The sequence below is a fragment of the Pan paniscus genome, chromosome 2, assembly GCF_029289425.2.
Source record: "Pan paniscus chromosome 2, NHGRI_mPanPan1-v2.0_pri, whole genome shotgun sequence".
NCBI lineage: Eukaryota > Metazoa > Chordata > Mammalia > Primates > Hominidae > Pan > Pan paniscus.
Window position 1 is genome coordinate 39,068,139 of NC_085926.1, and position 23,941 is coordinate 39,092,079.

The window sequence follows — 23,941 nt, forward strand, 5'->3', positions numbered from 1 at the left end:
GCATAATCATAGTTCACTGCAGCCTCGAACCCCTGGGCTCAAGTGATCTTCCCACCTCAGCCTCTTGAGAAGCTAGGACTACAAGCAAGCACCACCATACCCAGCTATTTTTTTATAAGCTATTTTTTGTTTTTATGTTGCCCAAGCAGGTGTCAAACTCCTGGGCTCAAATGATATTCTTGCCTCGGCTTCCAAAAGTGCTGGAGTTATGGGTATGAGCCACCATACTCAGCCTAATTTCTGTTCTTAACTTTTTTATTTCCTACCAACTGCTTTATTCCAAGGTATTTTGCTATTGTATTCTAACTTTTTAAAAATTTTAGTTTTTAGTTTTATTTTTTAATTTTTAATTGGTAGAGATGGGATCTCACTGTGTTGCCAGGCTGGTCTTGAACTCCTGGCCTTAAGCAATCCTCCCACCTCAGCATCCCAAAATGCTAGGATTACAGGTGTAAGCTACTGTGTCTGGCCTGTTTTCTGACTCTTGAGTTGGATGCCTGTCTCAACCATTCTCAATTTTACTTTGGAATATAAGCATTGAAGTCTGTGCATGTCCCTTGAGGTACCATTTTTGCACAGTCTACACATTTGGATATGTAATATTTTTCCATATCATTTGGCTCCAAGAATTTTCTAATATCTGTTTGATTCTTCTTTGGTCTATAAGTTATTTCAAAGTATGTTGCAGTTTTTGTTAATTCTGACATGTATGAGGTTTACAGTGCTTTCAGAAGTATCAGAAATGGTTAGAACTTTTTCAATGCTGATTGTGTCTAATCATGTCGGAATTTAGTATGTGAATTAGACTAACCTGCTATTAAGCAGAAAGTCATTCCCTGACAGGCTGAAAAATGGGAAAGAATCTTTCTATAAAGAAATAGAATATTGAAAACCTCATAGTATGGTCAGAAGCTATAGCTTCACAATAGTACAAAATTGAAACCCAGGTTCCTTTTCCATCTTACAGTGACTGCCCCCCAAGTGCCTTTCTGGCCACCTCCAGTCTCTGGCACCATGGTCATGTCTGGTTAGTTGGGTTATGAATAAGTTTCTGTGGCAAAGATACCCTCAGATACACAACTTAAATAACATAAAAGGTTATTCCTCCTCCAGGTAAAGTTGGTGGTGGCTCAGGGCTGGGATGACAGCTTAACTCTGGGGAGTCCCAGGCCCCTCTGTCTTGTTGCTCTGCTATTCCTAGGATAATGCTCACATGGTCCACATTCCATAGAGTAGGCAGGAGGAAAGGGGGGAAAGGGAAGGCATGCTGGTAGGGCACAACTGGACAGCACACCCCTCATTTGCACTTCTATCCTGTAGGTCAGACCTTTGTCACATGGCCAAATGTAAGCTGCAAAGAGAGGCTGGGAAATGTCTTTATTCTGAGCAGCTTGTGCCTGGCTAATTTGGGAGTTCTATTATTAAAAGAAGAGGGGAGAATGGATATTCAAAGACAATCAGAAGTCGCCAACACACCATCCCAGCCTTGCCTATCAATACTCTCAATTCATGTGCCTCCTCTTCTTCCTTCAGAATCCTAGAAAAAGATGAGAGCAATATTGATGCCTGCCAAATTCTAACTGTGCATGAGCTTGCAAGAGAAGGAAACATGACCACAGTAAGTTCTTTGAAGACTCAGAAGGTGATCCTTGAAACAAAATCAAGGAGGAACCCTTCATAACCTGTGCACCTGACCCAAAGCCCTTGTAGGGAGCTCCTGGATCTCAGCTTCCTCTTTTCTACCCCACCCCTATACTCGCTGCCAAGGAGGCCTGCTCTGGTTTGACTCTTTGAGTTGTGTAGCTTGGGAGTCAGGCAGTGAGATTGATTCTAGGCTCTGCCATGTGCTGTCTGTGGAAGCCTGGGCAGGTGTCCCCACCTGGATAAGCCTCAGGCTTCCTGTTTGTAAAATAGAATTCCACACAGGACTAAATGTGATAAGAAGTGGGAGAGTTTGGAACAGTCCCTGGCACACTACAGTAATTCCATCAGTGTTAACTGATAGTAGAAGTCGTGGTAGTATTTCTGAATTCAGGAAATGCCTTTTTTTTAGGGGATAGTTGGAACTGCTCAGGCATTGGCCAGGTAATACTGGGCCCCAAACATGCTCGTAAGTCTTGTAGTTTTCCAAAGAAACCAAAAATAGCCCTCAAATGCAGTCAGAAACACCTAGAATTCTTAGTGAAACCTCAATACCCAGACAGGTTCTCATTTTCAAAAAGGTTTGTTTTTAGCCAAAGCATTGCCTTTTAGATCAGTGAAATATATTGCCTCTATGGAGAGCATGGCAAACCAAGAGTCTCTAAGGGGTCATGGTGGGAAGGGGAAACTTCTGGTTTCTTCTGCACAGCTCTGAGATTGTGGATTTTGTGGGATGGGGTGAGGTAGAGGGGAGAGTCCGTATTTGGGAGAAAAAGGCCCCAGCCCTTTTCGTCTCTGGGTAGGAATAACAGAATAGGACTATCCTCAGCTCCCTGTGACTCCAGATCCCTAAGCAGGCCTTCCTGGGGCCTGGCCTGAAAGTTAATCCCAGGGGCAGACTTAGCATTTAGCTAACTGAGATTTAGCATTAGCCCCTTTTTTACTCCCACTTCAAACCTTGGGACCTACCCACCGACCCCGGGCTGGCTACCCAGTTCTAATTTTGTTCATACTTACTGAACAGAGTGGACCCATACCATCCTTGGTTTTGCTTTTGGCACTTCTCTGCAGCTGGGAACTAAGAATTCCTTACTCCTGGGTGGGGAGTGGGAAAGAACCTAAGCTTTGGAATCTGTCAGTGACCTAGGTGGCTGGGTGACCTCAGACCACTTGCCTAACCTTTCTAACCTTTCATGTGTTGGACAGGAAGGTTTGGAAAGTTCGAATAGTTATACTGACTTACATTTGATTCATGTCAAAATGGAGCAGAGGCTTCTGGGCCAGCACAGTTAGTTTGCTGCTGGCCTGGCAGGCTGCACTGTGGACACAGTGAGGGCTAGCTCCTGGCTCTACCTGGGTGGGTCTGAAAAGGCAACTTCTCTTCACAAACTCAGGAACAGGGCTACTCTATGGGTTAGCCCTGCTCCATAAGGAGCAGTCAAAAAAAAAGAAAAAAAAAAACAAATTCAGGAACAGAGGGGCAGTGCCAGCTCTGGATGAATAATGTCCCCAGGAGTTCCACTTATAGGCCTTTGAAGTAATTCTGATGCCTGGACCACTCCAATTCACTTAAATCTGAATTTCTGGGGGTTGTGCCTGGGCATGGGCATTTTTTAAATCTCCCAGCTGATGCTACTATGCAGTCAGGGTTGAGAACCACGGCGCAACTCTGACCTTGCACCTTGCATATTGACATTCTCTGTTTTGTCCCTGCAGGCTACCAATCACGTTAGAAATCTGATTAAGGCACTAGAGACAAGGGAGCCCGAAAATCCAAGCCTCCATCTTAAAAAAATTATTGTGGTTAGCCGACTGGTAAGAAGGTTCTTTCCTGGTTCTGAAATGGTGCTTCTCCCTGCTTTCCTTAGAGGAGAACTGTGCTCCCCCAGGAAGCTCCTTGAGTGCCTTACCCCTCCCTTCTGGCTCAAACTTGTCCTTTCAGGGTAGTGGCTCATATCCTGCTGTGCCTACTTGCCTCTGGCTGATAACTGTGACATGTGGGTTCTACATCCTTAGCCTAGGTGCCCCCTCAGAGATGCCATGAAGATCAGGGAGACGGGGTCTGAAAGTGCTTTTGGAGTGGGCTGTGCCTTATTTGGGGAAAGCGGGTGGTATTGCAGCTGTTATGCAGCAGAGCCACACCCAGCTCTAGCCTCTAGTGCCTGGGTGCCCATCTCCCATATTCTTTTTTGTGGAGGTGACCTGAGAAGGCTGGCCTGCCTAGGCCTCTCAAACATCAGGGAAGGTTCAACTAGACCAGATTGCCAACAAATCTGTATCTCTTTCAGACCCTTCAGCCCCAAAGCAAGATTTACTAGAAGTAGTTGCTGTAAGAATGAAGGCAACTCTGGGACCCCAGGAACCAGAACTGTGGAGTTGCATAGGCACCATCTCTCCCTCTGTATGTCTGATTCTCTCTGCCTTGTTCTCCACACATGGCAGGGAACATGGCTGATGGCAGCCTTTGGGGCCACTTCTTATTACTGGACACATTCAGCTTCAATTTTTGAAAAACCTCTTGGTGACTCCTTAGACCAATTACTGTGACCAGACAGGGGATAGGTCCCTCAGAGGACCCAGTGGCTAGAGGCAGGTTCCACAGATGTGGCCAGTGAGAGGTTCCTTGGGAGCCAGACAGCAACACAGACCCAGCTGCCTAGACACACGGTACCTCTTGGGCTCTCCTGGGCCTACCAGCCCTGCCTACCAAAGTGTCCCCCGTTTCTGACATGACCTTGCTCATACAGGCTGGACTGACTGGTTTCCCAATTCCCACCTTCCTGTTTCTTGCAGTGTGGGAGTCACCAGGTGATTCTAGGGCTAGTGTGTAGTTTCATCGAGCGCACCTTCATGGCCACCCCCTCGTATGTCCATGTGGCCACAGAACTGGGCTATCTCTTCATCCTGAAGAACCAAGTGAAAGAGGCCTTGCGGTGGTATTCAGAAGCCATGAAACTGGACAAGGATGGCATGGCTGGTTTGACAGGTATATGCAGGTGTGGCAGGGCTCAGGGATGGGTGTCGGGAGCCAAACCGGGCAGCTTCCATGGGTCCAGAAGAGAGGTGCTGGAAAGCATTCTCCTTGAAGGGTATGTGAATTTTGGGGTACAATGTATGATGGGGTATCTTTCTGGGAATCCACAAGTATAGATGTAAGAGGCACAGCAATGCTCAGAGGTATGATCAGAGTCACTCTGATCTCCACCAGACCTCCAATGTCTGTCTACACTGACTGCCCCAGAAGACTAACAGGCTGAACCTTATACTCAGTGGGCCCTGCCTCTTCTCAGGCTGCCCAGGCCGGGGTTGGAGGCAGTTCTACTCACCACCAGTCCCCTCATGCAGAGCCTCTAGATTCACCTCTGTAGACCCTCCTTCAGGGCTCTGAGCTGAAAAACCACCAAAAAGAGTAGCTCTGAGAATTATATATTTCCCTGTCTGTCCAGGTGACTTTAAAAATCTTTTCTATAAATGCCAAATGAACTTTCTACAGTGCCATTTCCATTTTACACATTTTTTAAAGCCCCCTACTCCATGGTCTGTGGTGAAGCAGACCATGTCTGAAGCAGCAGTATTTGGTTTGGGTTGAGGAAGTTGTGTGGTCCAGTGCTCAAGGCCCGCCGACTCTTGCCCTGGCTCTGAGGGGCTATGTGTTTGGGGCCAAGTCACTTCTCCTTTCTAAACTCCAGGCTCCTCATCTGCATAGCACATTTATCAGAGTAGTTTATCTTGACTTCTGGTTCAACATGTCAGGCTGACCCCCTCAAATCCATGCTTTCCCTCTGTCCCCAAATCCCATGAAAATAATGAAAGATATCTTTAAAAGGTAATGAGCCAGGCATGATGGCTCACGCCTGTAATCCCAATACTTTGGGAGGCTGAGGTGGGCAGGTCATTTGAGGTCAGGAATTCGAGACCAGCCTGGCCAACATGATGAAACCCCATCTCTACTAAAAACACACAAAAATTAGCCAGGTGTGGTGGAGGACACCTGTAATCCCAGCTATTCGGGACGCTGAGGCCGGAGAATCACTTGAACCCGGGAGATGGAGGTTGATATGAGCCGAGATGACACCACTGCACTCCAGCCTGGGCCACAGAGTGAGACTCCACCTCAAAAAAAGAAAAAAAAAAAAAAAAGAAGAGTACATAGCAGCGTGGACCAGAAACTTTGAAGAATTTCACATTTCTAGAAGATGGAAGGCAAATGGTGTCAAATACATGGGAATTCGAAGCAGATCTAGAAACCCATAAGCAAACATAGGCAGAGATGGGTTAGCTAAAGAATTTAGTAGACCAGCTTTCCCCAAAGAGTTCCAGGAAAAACAAAAACTAAAAAACACGAGCTCAGGGTCACCAGAGGCTGAGTGTGAAAGCATGCCACAGGGCAGTGAGAGTGATAATAGGAGGATTACTGGAATCATGCCTCGGCCAGAGGCTAGAATCCAGGAGGTGTGTATTGGGTGTTGGGGCAGGAGGGAGAGGAGCAGTGCTCTGGATGATTTCCCACCGTAACCAGGGACATGAAGGACAAAAGGACTTGGCTGCTCAGCACAAAAGCAAAATTCCCTAGAATGTTCTTCCACCAGGTTGAGTCCTTCCCTACTTCCTCCTTCAAGGGGCAGAGTCCCAGTGGTTAGCCAGAGGAAAGTCCACTGGTCAGGATGTCTGTCCCACTCTCCCAGTCCAAGCTGAGCCCACCTGTATGTCCTGGAGTCACCATATTTTCTGCCCAGTCTGACAAAATCAGTGACCTTAACAGTGTGTAAAATGTGCCTAGTTGCTGTCCTTCCTTTATAAATCTGCTAGCAGTCTGAAAGGTTGGCCGAGTGGAACATGCAAAGCAGTAGCCCTCTGAGGAGCAGAGTTAAGGTTAGTACAGAAAAGACTTTTCCTCCCAAAACACCTTCAGTGTTTGGAGAGGCTATTATGTCAATAAGTAAAGAACATGCTACTGTGAAAAAGGTACAGGAACAAAAAAGAGTTGCCAAAAATAAAAAATATTATTGTAAGGTAAAAAATTTCATAAATGGGCCTAATAGTGGGATGGATATAACTGAAAACTAAGATGGTGATGAGGAAGACAGTCAAGAATAAATATACCAAAGTAGCAAAGAAATACCTGTGCAAGTAGAATAGCTTGCTTCAAACAGATGAGATTTGTCCTCCCAACATCAAAACATATCACAAAACTACAGTAATTAAGTCCCTTTGAGGCCAGCACTGACTGGGATAAGCAAATAGATAAATGGGATGTAACAGGCCTTATTTCAAACTAATAGGTTGTTCACCAACTCCTAGTTGGATACCCTGCTATCCATTATGAAAAAGAAAAAAAGGTAAGTTCTCATCTTACACCATACTTAAACTTCAGATGAATTAAGTATTAAACATAAAAATTAAATGAAACATGGGTTTCCCTGGGGATTCTAAGCCTAACTCCAAACTTGGAAGCTGCAAAGTTTGGCTTTGTGGCTCTACATGGAAAAAAAAAAATAGAAGCTGCAAAGGAAAATATTTTACCTATTTGACTACATAAAAGCTTAAAATTACTACATGACAAGGTACTGTAAAAATAGTTAAAGGATAAATGGCAAACTAATAGAAAACACTTGCAACAAAGGGTTAATAAAACATAAAGAGAAAAAAAATCACCCCCCCCCAAAAAAAAACCAGGCAGGCTGTGAACAGAATATTCACAGTAGAAAGGAAAAGGCTATATTGGAAATATGAACAGGTGTTCATTCTCCCTAATAGTTAAAAAAGGTGTTAAATGAAAACTAGTTACTTTTCATGTTTCAGACTGGCAAAAATTACAGCACGTTTGAGGTTATGAAGAAAGGATATTTTAAATTCTTGATAGTAATATAAGTTCAAGTATCTTTGAGGGCAAGTTGACCTTATCTATCAGTATTTTAAATATGTGTGCTCTATGACCCATCAGCTCTCCCTCAGGAATTTGAACTTATGTAAATGTTCATCATAGCATTGTAGTATTTAAATACCAAAAATAAAGTAAATGTGAAATTAGATGTCCTTCAGTAGGGCAATAGTTAAATAATTAGTAGGGCAATAAATTGTTACATCCACAGTAAAACATTGTGTTGTCATCAAAGAAAATGGGGTAGATTTGTATGAAGAGATGGGAAAATATGACTATCATATACAAATTTTAAAAAGCAGATTGTGGCCAGGCGCGGTGGCTCATGCCTGTAATCCTAGCACTTTGGGAGGCTAAGGTGAGTGGATCACCTGAGGTGATCCAGCCTGGCCAACATGGCAAAACCCCGTTTCTACTAAAAATACAAAAATTAGCCGGGCGTGGTGGCCATGCCTGTAATCCCAGCTACTCAGGAGGCTGAGGCAGGAGAATTGCTTGAACCTGAGGGGCGGAGGTTGCAGTGAGCCAAGATCGTGCCACTTCACTCCAGCCTGGGCAAAAGAGCGAAACTCCGTCTCAAAAAAAAAAAAAAAGCAGATTGTAGAATGGTGTATGTGAAATTTGATTCCCTTTGTGTATGTGTGTGTTTTTAAACCCATTGGTATGCTCATGTGTACATATATATGTCTGAGGTGTCTATATAGTAGTAACGTATTATACCTCAAATTGTTCCTAGTGGTTATCTCTAGAGAGAGACATTGTTAAAGCCAGAACATGAGCTAGGGATGTTTTTCTGTATTGCCTTAGGGTTTGAATTCTTGAGCATGAGCATGTATTTCTCTTTAAGTTTGTAGAAATGTTGGAAAAGATCCCCTACACTGAGACATCTTCCTTCCACTGTCTTATCCATGCTCCTTGACCTGATGGGCTGCTGGCTGTGCTTCAGTGTTAGCTGCTCATCATTGTTTTGTCTCATTTACAGGGATCATCTTGTGTCATATCTTAGAAGGCCACCTGGAGGAAGCTGAGTACCGGCTGGAATTCCTGAAGGAGGTGCAGAAGTCCCTTGGGAAGTCTGAGGTCAGAGCTCCCTGGGGGTATGGGTTGCTCCAGGATGATGTCCTCTGCTGTCCTCCCACCCCCACTTTCCAATAGAAAGCATGCAAGGTGGCCTGGACCTTCACTTTGCCCTTGCCTACCAAATCTGCCCAGGCTGACATTGGCACTGAGACTCGGTCCTCTCTTCCACAGGTGCTAATTTTCCTCCAAGCCCTCCTGATGTCCAGGAAGCACAAGGGGGAGGAAGAGACCACAGCGCTCCTGAAGGAGGCAGTGGAGCTTCACTTCTCCAGCATGCAAGGCATCCCTCTTGGCTCTGAGTACTTTGAAAAGCTGGACCCGTACTTCCTGGTCTGCATTGCTAAGGAATACTTGCTCTTCTGCCCCAAGCAGGTTAGGGGAAGGCCTATCTTCATGGTGGGGGTCTGGAGTACAGGTTTGGATGGTGCCCACCTGAAGGACAGAGGCAAGGACCTTACTTGGCCAGTCACAAGTAAGGATGGGGTGAGCCTTGGGCAGCTGGGGAGCCCAGTGCTCTTCAAACTTTAACATACAGCACACAGGTCACCTGGGAGGTTGTTCCAGTACAGATTCTGACTCTACAGGGGGGTCTAAAACCCTGCATCTCTAACAGGCTCCCAAGTGATATGGATGCTGCTTGTCTAGGGACCACACTTGGAAGAACAGGGCACCGGCCCATGGCCCTGCCTTTATCCGAGATGAGAATTTGGCTTCCTTTTCCGCAGAAGCCCCCTAAGAAGTATGTTAGTCTTTACTTGTTTGTCCTGCTCTTCCAGCCAGTCAGGATTCTTTGTGACCAAGGATCATATTTTTATACACCTTAATATCCCCCCAGTGCCTTGTAATGAGTCATTCAGCAAATATTTATTGAGTGCATTACTACATGCCAGATACCATTCTCGGTACTGGGGACACAACAGTGAACAAAACAAAGTTCCATAGTCTGGAGCTCGTGCTCTAAGCACTAGGTGATACAGAGGATAATAAATAAGTGTGGAATGAAGCAAAATTCCTTCACTGAGAGCATTTTCTGAGAGCTCCAGGAGTCTCTCTTAGAATAGGGCAAACCTACTCCCACCTCCACCGCCGTGTTCCCACAGCCCAGGTTACCAGGCCAGATCGTGTCTCCACTTCTTAAACAAGTCGCCGTGATCTTGAATCCTGTAGTCAAAGCAGCACCAGCTCTGATCGACCCCCTGTATTTGATGGCTCAGGTCAGGTATTACTCAGGTGAGCGGGGGATCCTGACAGCCAGGTGGGGACTTGCAAACACTTGATGTAGCTTTGTGTCTGCAGGCTCCTTTCCTAGGATACTACACACATACACACACACACACACACACACACACACACACTCTCCTTGCCTGGGGTACTACGCACACACACACACACATGCATGCTCCTTGCCTGGGGTACTACACACACACACACATGCATGCTCCTTGCCTGGGGTACTACACACACACACACACACACACGTATGCACACACGTGCACACACACACAGGCACATGATCCTACAGGCCTGCCCACTCCCAGCCTCCATTCCCTAGTAAGCTTCCTGACCTCTCACCAGCAGGGGTCTCTCCCACCTAGGCCTTTGTGGATTTACTCATTTGATCTGTGCTGGTAATAGTTATTGAACTTCTTCTGAGATACAGTAGTACCAAAAATAGGCAAAAATTCCCTCATGGAGCTTGCATCTAGTAAGGGGAAATTGACAACTGAATGTAAGCTCCACGAGGGAGCACATCGTATTTTTTTGCTAGAACATGGTAATGCTATGGAAGAAGCTGAAACAGGGAAGTGATGCAGGGGTGGCAGGGTTGCAGTTTTGAAAAGGTATCCAGAAAGAACTTGTGGAGAAGTGAGAACCCTGTACCATGAAGCCTTCAGAGCCTCCAGGGGCTCTTTCACCTTCTCCCTTCTCAAGGCCCAGACCCTGGAGAGAAAGGGAAGGAGAGGGAAACTCTTCCATGGGTGCTCTATTGTCCTCTCTGATGCAGAGTCCTCCCCTGAAGTACTGTCTCCCTGTGGCCTCTCACCCAATCCTGCCTGCCTGGAAACCAGGCTGATCTGTGGTGTTCTGGGGGTGTCCAAAGGGATCAGAATACTGTGGCCATTTGTCTGTCTTCTGGCATTGCATCGTGTGGGTTGCACTCCTGCTGAGAGCTTTCCTGTCTTCATCCTTGGTCCTCCCTATGTTCATTTGGGTGCCAGGTTTCCCCACAGCTTCAAGGTATCCTGGATACAAGGCCAGGGTGAGAGAACTTCCCCTGGGTGCCGGCATCTGCCAGCAGATTTGGGCCCAAAGCAGTCTCCAGCTGTGTAGGTTGCCATGGTGACCTCTTCACATTTCCACAGCACATAAGAAGGAGCAGGGAGCTTGGGACCCAGAAACAGGTGCTCCCTACCCACCAGGTTATGGATCCCAAGTAGGAGTTGTTGAGAGACCTGACTGCAAGGGAAGAGAGTGCCCCTACCAACTCATCACACCCAACCCCTAGGCTGCTGCTACCACCCTGAAAGTGCCAGCCTGTCTGCAGGGAGGCCTCGCAGCCCTCAAGCCCCAGGGGATTCAGAGCTGAAGCTCAGGAACCCAATAGGCCTGGACGTAAATGCCAACTTCGCCCCTTCCAAGCCGAGTGGCTTATATCACTGGAGCCCCAGGTACCACATCTGAAAAAACAAGAACAATAGCACCAACCTTGCAGGGCTGGGCAAGTAATAAATCAGACTTTCTAAAGTGTTTTGCAAGTATTGAACATAGAGCAGGAGCTTCTTAAATTGTAACTATTATAGTTGCTGTTACTACTAGGTTTTGTTTGCTCTTAGGTGTGGGAATTGAGACTTAATGTGTTCCCCTGAGCTTCTGGATGGAGCTGTGAAGTGACTTAGCTATCTCCCTGAGGGTTACAGAGACAAGAAGGGTGTTGCACTGAGGTTTGAGTTTCCTGTCGTTTGTCTGAGTCAAGGAAACAACTGTGTAGTCTTAATTTTAGAAATGGACCCCTGAGTGAAGCAGAACAAAACTGGCTAAAATACTCAACTTTGTATATTTCTGGGGAACAGAACATGTAAAATTCATTCTGCCCTTGCATATCAGGTCTTAGGAGCCCTTGGGAACCCTGCATGTAGAGGTTTGTGTATTATTTCTAGGAGAGCTAGAGAATGCTCAGAGCATCCTGCAGCGTTGCCTGGAGCTGGACCCCGCCTCCGTGGATGCCCATCTCCTCATGTGTCAGATCTACTTGGCTCAGGGCAACTTTGGCATGTGCTTCCACTGCTTAGAGCTGGGTGTCAGCCACAACTTCCAGGTGGGTGCCCTGTCATCCTCTCAGCATCCCAAAGCCCAGCTAGCTGTGGCCCCTGTTTGCCTTCTGAGAGTAGCCCCAGAGGCTAGCTGTGTCCCGTAGATCTTTCTGCTCGTCCAAAGGCAGGGGTAGGCTCAGTGGGCTCCTGAGGCTTTCTCTGACCTGGCTGCTGTGAGCAGCAGCAGTAGCAGCAGTGAACTGGAGCCCCACACTCTGCTGTGCTCCTCCTAGGTCCGAGATCACCCCCTCTACCACCTCATCAAGGCCAGGGCCCTCAACAAGGCTGGAGACTATCCAGAGGCCATAAAGACGCTGAAAATGGTCATCAAATTGCCAGCTCTGAAGAAGGAAGAAGGCAGAAAGTTCCTCAGGCCCTCTGTGCAGCCTAGCCAGCGGGCATCCATCTTATTGGAACTGGTGGAGGCCCTCCGGCTGAATGGGGAGCTAGTAAGAAATGCCGTGCTCTCTTCCCTAGGGACTAGGGCACACGGGAGGCTCAGGGTAGGCCCAGGAACCAGGTTCTTTGATTCCACCCACTGTTTACTTGTGCATCAAGTGAAGGGTCTGTTTGATTCCCATGTTTTAGCATGAGGCCACCAAGGTCATGCAGGACACCATCAATGAGTTCGGTGGCACACCAGAAGAGAACCGCATCACCATTGCCAACGTGGACTTGGTCCTGAGCAAGGGCAATGTGGACGTGGCGCTGAACATGCTAAGGAACATCTTGCCCAAGCAGTCCTGCTATATGGAAGCCAGAGAGAAGATGGCCAACATCTACCTGCAGACCCTCAGAGACAGGCGCCTCTACATCAGATGCTACCGGTAAGCCCCACAGGCAGCACAATGACAGCTTCTTCTCCAATGGTATCTTAGGGAGTGTTTCCTTCAGATGGTATTTCTTCAACCTGGGTCTCCAGAATGTGTCCTTGGAGTGTAGTTGATGAATGTATGGAATTGTCCATGGGTTACAATTTGAGCATGAAAGGTCAGTAAGCCCTGTTCATGGATGAGGATACAGAATCGAATTGGCCCTGAGCCCTGCTTGCCTCCCCCTCACCTGCTTGCACATGCTAGTGGGAGACTATAGGCCTGGTTCTCAGAGCAGACACACTGAAGCTCCAAGCTGCTGTCTCTGTATGATTTTGCATTGGGACCTCCAAGGCGCCTTCCTCATCCCTTTCTTCTGGCAGAGCTGCATCTAAGCAATTTAAACTGGGAGGTGGGGATGCTGAGGGAGCAGGGAAGGCTATCCAGCAGTGAGAAACCAGTGAACAGTATGGAGGCACGGCCAGATTGGAGTTTTAGAAAGAGTGACATTGCTGCCTCATGGAGAGGGATCTGGAGGGATAGCGGGTAGAGTGAGAGGAACAGGTAGAGGGCCTGGCCATGGCCTAACTACAGAGATGGATGTGGAGAGCCTGACTCAGGTAGCTAGCACAGTGCCTCATTCACAGTGGACTTTCTATAAGTATTGATTGATGAATGAATGAATGTCAGCCAGAATCAGTGGGAAGGAAGTGAAGGAGATGATTTCAGGAACATGAGGTGTGTGCGAACCTGGGATAAGCTTTTGGTTACTCTTGCTTGCAGTGAGCTCTGTGAACATCTGCCTGGCCCCCACACGAGCCTGCTACTGGGCGATGCTTTAATGAGCATTCTGGAGGTAAGTGAGAGGCCTCACAGCCTTGCCAAGTGGCCCCCCCAGTCTCCCTTCTCCAGTGGGAGAGAAGAGGAAGACCCAAAGACACTTTTCCCACCAGCCCGAGAAGGCCCTGGAGGTCTATGATGAGGCCTATAGACGGAACCCACATGACGCCTCCCTGGCCAGCAGAATTGGGCAAGCTTATGTGAAGGCCCACCAGTATACTGAGGTCAGGCTGGGCTAAGGTGTGAAGGGGCAGGGAGGGCCAGCCCAGCAGGGAAGGAGGAGGATGGTACATGACTGGGGAGCTCTCGGTGGGAGGAGAGTGGCTGACTTTTCACTCAGCTCCTTCCTGAATGGGCTGCCAAGGGGAGAACTCAGCAACTCTCTGCCACTGACCACACCTGCTTAAGCTGAGGGTTACACCCTGTGCCAGCTGGGAGGAGTGCCTTTTCACTTTAGGCTATGTTCTGGAGGAGCACACTGGTGTGATGGCTGCTGAGGGGAACATGGTGTCAGGCACTGAAGGGCAGAACCAGGCCAGAGGCTAATATTTACTGTTTGCACTAAGGCAATTGAGTATTATGAGGCTGCCCAGAAGATTAATGGACAGGACTTTCTGTGCTGCGATCTGGGCAAACTGCTCCTGAAGTTAAAGAAGGTCAATAAAGCAGAAAAAGTTTTGAAGCAGGCACTGGAACATGACATTGGTGAGGCAGCATTGTAACCCATTTCTAGCATTTGGAGCAGACATACTCCTCCCCCATTCCCCATTAGCTGAAGTCCTGATCCCAGCGCTCCCCACCAACACAGCTTCCCAGGAGCCAGTGAACTAACACTAATTTGAGTTTCCATTTAACAGTCCAAGACATCCCATCCATGATGAATGATGTTAAGTGCCTGCTTTTGCTGGCAAAGGTTTACAAGAGCCATAAAAAAGAAGCTGTGATAGAAACTTTGAACAAGGTAATTGACAGGTAGACTCAAGCTCTTTATCTGCCATCTGCTGATGGGGGCTGAAGGAGGAGGAAGGAGAGAGCTCCAGGTCTGGAAAGCCCCAGACCTCTTCCTTAAAAAAGGACCAAGGTTACACCTCTGACATCCACCTTCACTTATTTTCCCGTCCTGGTTCATTCAGTGATGGTACACTAATGTGCTCTGAGCTGTGGTGGGCTGGGAAAGGCAGGAAGTAAGGGAGTGCCTTTGTCCTCAAGGGTGATAGTAGAGATAATAAGGATGGTAATGACAATAGCTCCCATGCATTGAAAGCTCTGTGCTAGGTTCTGTAGGGTTTTTGCTTTCTTATTGAATGATCACAGTAGCCCTTTGTAATAAGCATTGTGACATTCCCATGTAACAGATAAGTCTCTAGGAGGTTGAGAAATGTGCCCAAAGTTGGGTTCAGTTGTGTTAGTCTGTATTCTGTTGGTGTATACCAGAATACTTGAAACTGGGTAATTCATACATTTTCTACAGTTCTAGAGGCTGAGAAGTCCAAGGTGGAGGAGCCACATCTGGTGAGATCCTTCCTGCTCAGGGGAAGGGGAACTCTCTAAAGAGTGCAGTGCAGGGCATCACATGGTGGGCGGGGGGCGCCGAGCATGCTAACATGCTTGCTCCGGTCTCTCATCCTCTTCTAATGAAGCCACCAGTTCCACTCCCATGATAACCCATTAATCCATTCACCCATGTGTAGTTTAATCCATTTATGAGGGCAGATCCCTCATGATCCAATCACCTCTCAAAGGCCCTAACTTTCAATACTGCCACATTGGGGATTAAGTTTCCAGGAAAGCTCATGACATTTGGGGGGCATGTTCAAACCATAGCAACGTCATATGTTGCTTATCAGCAGGGATATGATTTTGTTGTGTGAACATCATAGAATGTACTTCCACATACCCAGATGGTATAGCTGACTTCACACCTAGGCTATCTAGTGTAGCCTATTGCTCTGAGTCTATAAACCTGCACAGCATGTTACTCTACTGAATACTGTAGGCAGTTGTAGCATCGTGGTAAGTATTTGTGTATTTATACACAGCTAAACATAGAAAATGTACAGTAAACATACAGTATTATAATCTTAAGGGACCAGCATCGTATATGTGGTCTGTCATTGACTGAAATGTTATGCAGCACGTGACTGTACCAGTAAGTGGTGGAGCTGAGATCTGAGCCAGGTCTGGCCTTTCCCAACCCGTGCTCTTTGCACACTGGGCTGCCCCTGATCCGAGAGCCCCCGGCCATTCCTGTCATATCTTCCTCACTTTTTTCCCCCCAGGGGTGTGGCCTCAAACTTGTTCCTGGAGTATGCTCTGTGCTTTTAGAGGGAGGGCCCACTCTCTGACTGTTCGAGATGATTTATCCCCTTGTTTACCACTGGATTCCCATTCCTCTTTTTGGCCCTCGGGGAGCCAAGTGCTGATTCCTACCCACGTCCTACAGCTTAACCCTGGCATCATCATTTCCTCTTGCCCTGATGTTCTCTGCTTACTCACCTGATCATTTGTGTGGTGAATATTTGTGGGTGCTTCCTCAAATTCCCAGCAGGGAGGCATACAGAACAGAACAGTCTACTGTGTGCCTTGGACACCTACTGTGTGCTAGTTCTAACCTGTAGTGCAGTGAAGCGAATTAGACACAGAACCTCAAGGTGTGATGGAAGCAGGTAAACAGGCTAAGTACAAAAGCGTGTTTTGTTTGAGTCCTTTGCTTCTGCTCCTGCCCCCAGAGGCAGTGCCAGCTTGCCTCATGTGTACTCAGCCAGTGGCTTTGCCTATTCAGAGTGACCCAAATTTGCCCAAGGGCACTTAAGATGTCATTTTTCATACTTCTGGCTCTGAATTAAGAACTTAGGACTTTCTGTGAACTGGTATGTCAGGCTCTGAGTTTCTGATCCTGGCTTGATTGGTTTCTCAAGGCCTTGGACCTCCAGTCTCGGATACTGAAGCGAGTTCCACTGGAGCAACCAGAAATGATTCCCTCCCAGAAGCAACTGGCAGCCTCTATCTGCATCCAATTTGCAGAGCACTACCTGGCAGAGAAAGAGTATGACAAGGCGGTACGGTCTTATAAGGATGTCTTCTCCTACTTGCCAACTGACAATAAGGTGAGTGGCCCTCAAAGCAAGAGGCTGCTTTCTCCCTCAGGGCACAATGACTTGCTGAGCTCACTGACCAGGTCCAGGGGCCAGTTCCTTCTCCATTCTTCCCTGAGGAGTCACAGATATGATGGGCATGGGAGGCCAGCTAGCAGTGGCCTCTGGGGTAAGGTGCCTGCTCCTGCTGACCTGGGGCCTCACCTGCTGCAGCCCTTGGAGCAAGGCTCACCGTGGATAGCCAAATGTGAAGGGTGTAGTGGGGAAGACATTGCTGAAAATCACGTTAGTCTGACATTTTCAAGTCCCCCTTGGAGGTGGGGAGATGACGAGGGTTGCAGCTGTCAGGGCACTTTGGGCATGAAGTGCAGGCTGAGCTTCCAAGAGGGCCTAGAGTTGTGAGGGAGGTGTGGCTCCAGATAAGGGAACCATAGTTGGAGTTCACGCTAACACAGTAGATGAAGAGCTTAGTGACCGATACATTCATTCATTTAATACTCAACTCATTTAACAGATACCTCATCTAATATGTGCCAAGTACTGTGCCCGGCTCTGGAGACATAGTGGGGCAAAGCTTGGTCACTACTCACAGATTACCCTTGGGCAAGGGCATGTAGACGAGAGCACAGGCAGCGCCAATGCCATGCAATACATGCCTGCATGGGGATACACGGCACCACTTGGAGGAATAGTACCTGCCCCAGAGTCTGGGGCACAGAGGGCTCTCAGAGCAGTGAGGCCAGAGGTGAAGCTGAAGGATGAAAATGTGTTAGCTTGGCCCAACTTTCAGAGGTTAGTAAGACACAGGGTTTGACTGGATAACTGCATGGGAGAAGGGGAAGGCCAGGATGTTCACTTGGGGAATTCGAGACATATTTTGAAGGCAGAGCTGATAGAAGTGGGGTGTGAAGGAAAGAGCTGTCAAGGATAACCCCAGGGGTTTCCCATGGTGTTTACTAGTTAGTTTATTATATCCGGCCTTGTCCCAGGTGATGCTGGAGCTGGCGCAGCTCTACCTGCTCCAGGGGCACCTGGACCTGTGTGAGCAGCACTGTGCCATCCTCCTGCAGACTGAGCAGAACCATGAGACCGCTTCTGTGGTAGGAAGCCCCCAGCACCCACTCCCTCCCCTCCCTTCCTCCCTTCCCAGGGTCCCTGTGACCAGATGCAGGCTACTTCCTAGCCCCGTAACCTCAGATGCCTCACTGACACACCTCTGAGGAGCTGTCGGGCAGAGAGGACTCAGTGCTGCACCTACTCTGCCCTTTAGCCGGAAGCGGTAGGCTGGCTGGCAGTGGGCAGCATCAATCTCCTGGGCCAGTCTAAGGTGGGGTGAGGTTGATTCACCCCAGGGGAAAGCACATTCACTGTAGGTGAAGGCAAGGGTGGGACAGGTTCCTGGGGCTTCAGGAAAAGCCCTTCTCGGTCCTGCCTCTCTCTTCCCTATCATCCAGACCTCCTCTAGGGCTGGCCCAGGAGCAGAAGCTGAGCCCTTGCAGAGCAAGGAGGGGTCCTCATCCCTACCTCTATTGCCTGGCAGTTCTCAGAATGGGTGGAGAGGCTTCCCCTGTAGGCTGTCAAAAAGCCCCACTGGTCTCTACCACTAGTCTTACCTTCCCATGTACATCCTCAACCCAACTCTTCTTGCCCCTCACCTTGGGAAGTCCTCACCTTCTGGGTGGGGGCCTGAGAAACCCTCAGGCTTCTCCTGTGGCGGCTTCTCACAAGGCCGAGGGAGGCTGCCCTGCAAGTCCTTTTCTACCTTCCCTTCTTACCACCATCACCCCCATACCCCCCGCCTCCCCCTACACCCATGCAAGCTGCCACTGTTGGGAAATCTGGAGCTTTGTGTGTTTTCTGATAGTTGATGGCTGACCTGATGTTTAGAAAACAGAAACATGAAGCGGCCATCAATCTTTACCACCAAGTCTTGGAGAAAGCGCCAGGTAATTCTGCCCATGGAGACTGCCTGTACCAGTTCCCACTGAGCAAGGGCCGCTCTCCCAGAGAAGGGTGGGACCTCTCCCTCCTTCCTGACTGGGCAGAGGAAGCCCCTTCCTCCCTGATTGTTCCAGAGAAGCAGGAAACTGATAAAGACCCAGTGGAACGTGCCGGCCCTTCCCGAGTCCAAGGGGCCAGTTCCTGGTCTCAAGGACTTGGCACTGGACCCAGGACAGCATGTCTGTCCCCAAATCACAGCCAATGGGGCTTGACACAGTCCCCTTTTGAGGTCACAGCCACTTGGAGGGACTAGAAATTCTCCCCCGTTGTATAGCTTCATTCCCATTCACTGCAGCGTAAAACCACCCCTTATTGCTGGGGAAAGGGGCCAGACCTGAGGCTCAGGTTGGAGCCCTGGCAGGCCCATGGCAGTGTGCCCATAGGCCCAGGAGGTCACCACGGTTAGGAGTATGGGTGCTGGGGCCAGGCTGCCTGGGTCTGAGTCCTGGTCTACCACTTACTGGTTGTGCAACTTTCAGCAAATTATTTCTCCATGTCTCAGTGTCCTCATCTGTAAAGCAGACACAATAAGAGTACCTACCTAGGCCGGGCATGGTGGCTCACACCTGTAATCCTAGCACTTTGGGAACCCGAGGCGGGCAGATCACAAGGTCAGGGGATCGAGACCATCCTGGCTACACGGTGAAACCCTGTCTCTACTAAAAATACAAAAAAATTAGCCGGGCGTGGTGGTGGGTGCCTGTAGTCCCAGCTACTCGGGGGTGGGCTGAGGCAGGAAAATGGCATGAACCCAGGAGGTAGAGCTTGCAGTGAGCCGAGATCACGCCACCGCACTCCAGCCTGGGTGACAGGGCAAGACTCCGTCTCAAAAAAAAAAAAAAAAGATTAGGTACCTACCTAATCTTGCAGTTAATATACAGGTAAAGCACTTAATACCAGGTACAATATAAGTGCTATATAAGTGTTAGCTGCTATTCTTTACTATTTTTAAGCATTAGTATTATTCTTTACTCAACCCTGGAGACCAGTGGAGACTCTGGAGCTGTTGGAATGTCCCTGCTCAGCCCAGATGGGCAGTATCTCTTGGCTTCTCCTAGGGCCCCAGCACCCTCATCTGATAACAGCTACTGGGCATTTCAGCCTGGAGATTTCTGTCTCTTATTTTAGACAATTTTTTGGTATTGAATAAATTAATCGATCTGCTAAGAAGAAGTGGTAAACTTGAAGACATTCCTGCCTTCTTTGAATTGGCCAAGAAGGTGTCTAGCCGGGTGCCTTTGGAACCAGGGTTCAATTACTGCAGAGGTATCTACTGCTGGTGAGTTGGGTGTGGTGTGTTGAGGGGCAGCTGTGTGCAGGAAGCCCTACTGGCAGATAGGCTAGGCCCTTGCTCTGCACAAAAGGAGCAGAAATTCTGCCTCCAGGACACCCGGACCCAGCAAGTGAGGGCCCATGGGGGCAGGGGTAGAACCCTGTGGAAGTCAGGGAGAGCCTGCAGCCTCTGGATGGAGGCCAGGTGAGGGCCACTTGGGCAGGCCACCAGCCTGCATCCAACACCCAGGTCCGACGCCCGCATCTCCTCCAGGGGAGCTGGGAAACCAGAGATCCAGCCTCTGCTTTGTGCAGACTCACAAAGTGGTCCTTGTATATCCCTGCCCTGTCTGGGCCTCAGTGTCCCTCACTGATTCTTGGTGTTTTCTCCACCACAGGCACATAGGGCAGCCCAACGAAGCCTTAAAGTTCCTGAACAAGGCACGCAAGGACAGCACTTGGGGCCAGAGCGCCATCTACCACATGGTGCAGATCTGTCTGAATCCAGACAACGAGGTTGTGGGCGGAGAGGCTTTTGAGAACCAGGGGGCTGAGAGCAAGTAAGGGCCCATGGAGGCAGGGGCGGAACCCTGGGGAAGTTACAGAAAGCCTGCAACCTCTGGGTTGAAGCCAGGTGAGGGCCACACGGGCAGGCCACCGGCCTGTGTCTGATACCCAGGTCTAACACCTGCAGCTACATGGAGAAGAAGGAGTTGGAGCAGCAGGGTGTGAGCACTGCCGAGAAACTGCTGCGTGAGTTTTACCCACATTCAGACTCCAGCCAGACCCAGCTGCGGCTGCTGCAGGGCCTCTGCCGGCTGGCCACCAGGGAGAAGGCTAACATGGAGGCTGCGCTGGGCAGCTTCATCCAGATAGCACAGGTTGAGGTGTGGCTGGTGGGGACTGGCGGGCATGGGCAGGTGGCAGGGCCGAGAAGACCAGGCGGCCAACACGTGCTGACGTCCACTTCCTACCTGGTGTGCAGAAGGACAGCGTCCCTGCCCTGCTGGCCTTGGCACAAGCCTACGTGTTCCTGAAGCAGATCCCCAAGGCGCGTATGCAGTTGAAGCGCCTGGCCAAGACCCCCTGGGTGCTGAGTGAGGCTGAGGACCTGGAGAAGAGCTGGCTCCTGCTGGCCGACATTTACTGCCAGGGCAGCAAGTTCGACCTTGCCTTAGAACTGCTGCGGCGCTGTGTGCAATACAACAAGGCAAGGAGCCACACACGCACTAGGGCTGCGGGATGGCAGAAAGGGTTCTAGGCATTCCAGGAAGGTGAAGCAGGCTTTGCAGGTAGAGGCCATATGGAATAAGAACTAGTCGGGAAGAGGCAGGCTGAGAGGGGCACATGGGCGACAGACCAGAATAGGAATGAGGATCAAGGGCAATGGACCAGGTGAGAGGAGGTGCACAGGGGTCGTGTTATGTCCAGAGGAGGGAACACTAAAGGACAGAAAGAGATGGGAAAGCTTCATGGGTTCCAAGCTGGAGGGACTTTTGCAGGTTAGAAAAGGCCAGGAATGGGAGTGGCGGAACAGGAGGGCTGCAGGGAAAGGGGTTACGCCAGTGTCTGGGGTAGCTGAGAGGAGGGCACACAGTTGGCTTCTTGCAAAGGTTGGGGTACCCCTGGGGTCCCTTGGCAGTTTGGTTTATGGCAGCTCACTTCTGTCCCTTGCCTGCTTCTGGTTCTGGTCCCAGTCCCACCCTGGCCCAGGGAACCAGTTGGGGCTTCCACTCTGCAGAGGCTCTAACTGGCTTTCCCTGCAGTCCTGCTACAAGGCCTATGAGTACATGGGCTTCATCATGGAGAAGGAGCAGTCCTACAAGGATGCAGTCACCAACTACAAACTGGCCTGGAAGTACAGTCATCACGCCAACCCTGCCATTGGTAAGGCAACCAGCCAGGGTGCACGTGAATGGACATGGGAGGGAGGTGGGCAGGAGGGCCCCCACCATGACCCCAGAACTCAAGGCCTGTACCCTGGCTGTTATGAGAACCAGAGGGGTTCTCAGGTCACCAGGGTGCCACCATCCATGCTCTCCATGTCCCCGGTAGGCTTCAAACTTGCTTTCAACTACCTGAAGGACAAGAAATTTGTGGAGGCCATCGAAATCTGCAACGATGTAAGCCAGCAGCCTTGGTGGGGAGGGCCTGGTGTAGTGGTGGGGAACCCTGCATGATACTGCACACCCATTCTCTCTCTGTTCCAGGTCCTCAGGGAGCACCCCGACTACCCCAAGATCAGGGAGGAAATTTTGGAAAAGGCCCGAAGGTCCCTGAGGCCCTAGCTGGGGTCAAGGGGCCTGGACCAGTAGAAGCCATCAACCTACTGAAGTTGTGTGGAGGGATGGAAAGTGGGTCAGTGGAGAAGGGATTCAGAAAATGACACATTCTTCCCCATTTCTGTAGTGTATGTGGTTTATTTTGAGTCATGTCTCATCTGACCTAACTTTATGTTTTTAAGGCACAAGAAATTTTGCTCTGGGAAGAAAGACATCAACTGGCTTAACTTTTGCTGGGCTCATTGGGCGCTTTCTAACAGACCTCGCTTTTATCCCAGACTCTTTGAGGGGGCGGAGGGGAGCAAAGAGGGGGCTCCTAGTGGAATGGTGGTTGAAAAGAATCCCCTTCAGCTGTTTTTCAATGGTTGTTTCCCCTCTCCTGTCTGGTCTCCAGGATTCTGGAGCTAAAGCAGCAGATACTTCTCCCTGCCATGCTACCCTCTGAGTCTGCCTGGCGGTGGGCCCAGGATGCTGTGGGCAGTGGGCCCAGACAGGAGGATTAACTGCAGAAGGCCCCCACAGCTAAGGCCCTGTGTGAGAGGGCCTGCAGGGTGCAAGAGCCATTGTCCCACCCTGTCCATGCATTGTTTCCCTTTCCCCTGCCCCCCGCACCCCCACTCCCTGCCAAGTCCAGCTGGCTTCTTCTGGTCCTTACCAGTTTGGGACAAACCTGACTACCCTCGCCTGGCACAAGGAAATACATTCCAAGAAAAAATAGTTCCCACTTCAGCTTTTACAAAATACATTGCCTATCTAACATCCTACAGAAACCCTTTTAATGTCTAAGGGGGCAAATGCAGTGGTTCCTATTTAGATGAATAATGTTAACTGCAACTGGCAAGAGGGTGACAGAGGGCACCTTTGCTGTGCTCCCAATACCAGTCTTCCTTGATGTCATTAAGGATGCCAATAATGGGACAGTCTGGCCTCAGGACAATCAGGAAGCCTAGGATCTCCCAATGTGGCCTTCCCAGGTCCCTTCCCCTCTCTGGGTCTTAGTGTCCCCATTTGTGGCAGGAAATTAGATGTCTCCCAAATCGTGGCACAACTCTCTGCCAGTGATACACAGCAAACATTTTAAAGTTTAATAACTATGTGTTTTTAAAAACACATCATTTTTACATGGAAAACCAACTAGCACAGAAAAGTCAGGAATTTATGGGTGCTGTTCCATGGGATGGGTTTAACTTTTAAGCATACTGAAATAATTGATTTAAAGAAAAATTATTTAGAGTAAGTAGAATGCAGATATGGGCAGAGTTTTCAAGAGCAGTTGTCCAGTGACTAAGGTTTGGGAACAGTGGACAGATAAGGGTCCCTTTGGAACAGTGTAACTCGGATGGTGCTGAGCCTTGTTTTTATAACACACTGCTGATCACATACATGGTTTGTTGATATGAGCTGGGGATCTGGAATGCTTTCTCCAGGTTACTACCATTTTTCCTATGGGAAAACCCAGTCCCCTTTCTGTGATCTGCTTTACAACCCAGTTTTGTTGGGACAGGTTTGTTGACAGGTCTATCTATATGGAGAATGATCCTGTAAAGGGATTGTACATTAATCATGTTTTTGCTGTAAAACCTAGATTGTCTTCATTTATCTAAAAACAGAGAAACAAAAACTAAGAACCCTGTGGCCCTAGATGGGAGTAGGCAGGCCTCAGTCCAGCCATGGGCTGAGTCCATGTGGTGGAAGCCTGTTGGGACTTCCTGCCAGAGTACTGGAG

The 23,941-nt window shown here is 49.1% G+C and overlaps 1 protein-coding gene across 18 annotated transcripts in view; it reads left to right on the forward strand.

Moving 5' to 3' along the window:
- The window catches only part of TTC21A (tetratricopeptide repeat domain 21A), a 31,325-nt gene extending 8,992 nt beyond the window's left edge, over positions 1-22,333 (forward strand). For 2 of the 18 annotated variants that reach the window (XM_008951537.5, XM_055109675.1), the window contains 23 exons: positions 1,534-1,618; positions 3,358-3,456; positions 4,435-4,627; positions 8,505-8,602; positions 8,774-8,974; positions 9,703-9,832; positions 11,761-11,918; positions 12,147-12,362; positions 12,502-12,740; positions 13,509-13,581; positions 13,679-13,789; positions 14,132-14,270; positions 14,423-14,526; positions 16,484-16,672; positions 17,650-17,760; positions 18,525-18,606; positions 19,763-19,940; positions 20,332-20,493; positions 20,628-20,820; positions 20,919-21,143; positions 21,700-21,820; positions 21,989-22,056; positions 22,144-22,333. In XM_008951537.5, the coding sequence (XP_008949785.4) occupies positions 1,534-1,618; positions 3,358-3,456; positions 4,435-4,627; positions 8,505-8,602; positions 8,774-8,974; positions 9,703-9,832; positions 11,761-11,918; positions 12,147-12,362; positions 12,502-12,740; positions 13,509-13,581; positions 13,679-13,789; positions 14,132-14,270; positions 14,423-14,526; positions 16,484-16,672; positions 17,650-17,760; positions 18,525-18,606; positions 19,763-19,940; positions 20,332-20,493; positions 20,628-20,820; positions 20,919-21,143; positions 21,700-21,820; positions 21,989-22,056; positions 22,144-22,221 (3,253 nt within the window). In that variant the 3' untranslated portion in view covers positions 22,222-22,333. Of the gene's footprint in view, positions 1-1,533; positions 1,619-3,357; positions 3,457-4,434; positions 4,628-8,504; positions 8,603-8,773; positions 8,975-9,702; positions 9,833-11,760; positions 11,919-12,146; positions 12,363-12,501; positions 12,741-13,508; positions 13,582-13,678; positions 13,790-14,131; positions 14,271-14,422; positions 14,527-16,483; positions 16,673-17,649; positions 17,761-18,524; positions 18,607-19,762; positions 19,941-20,331; positions 20,494-20,627; positions 20,821-20,918; positions 21,144-21,699; positions 21,821-21,988; positions 22,057-22,143 lie in introns of those variants that run through there. The other 16 variants (XM_008951539.5, XM_055109676.1, XM_055109677.1 and 13 more) reach the window with 11 other exon arrangements.
- Positions 22,334-23,941: the final 1,608 nt, after the last annotated feature.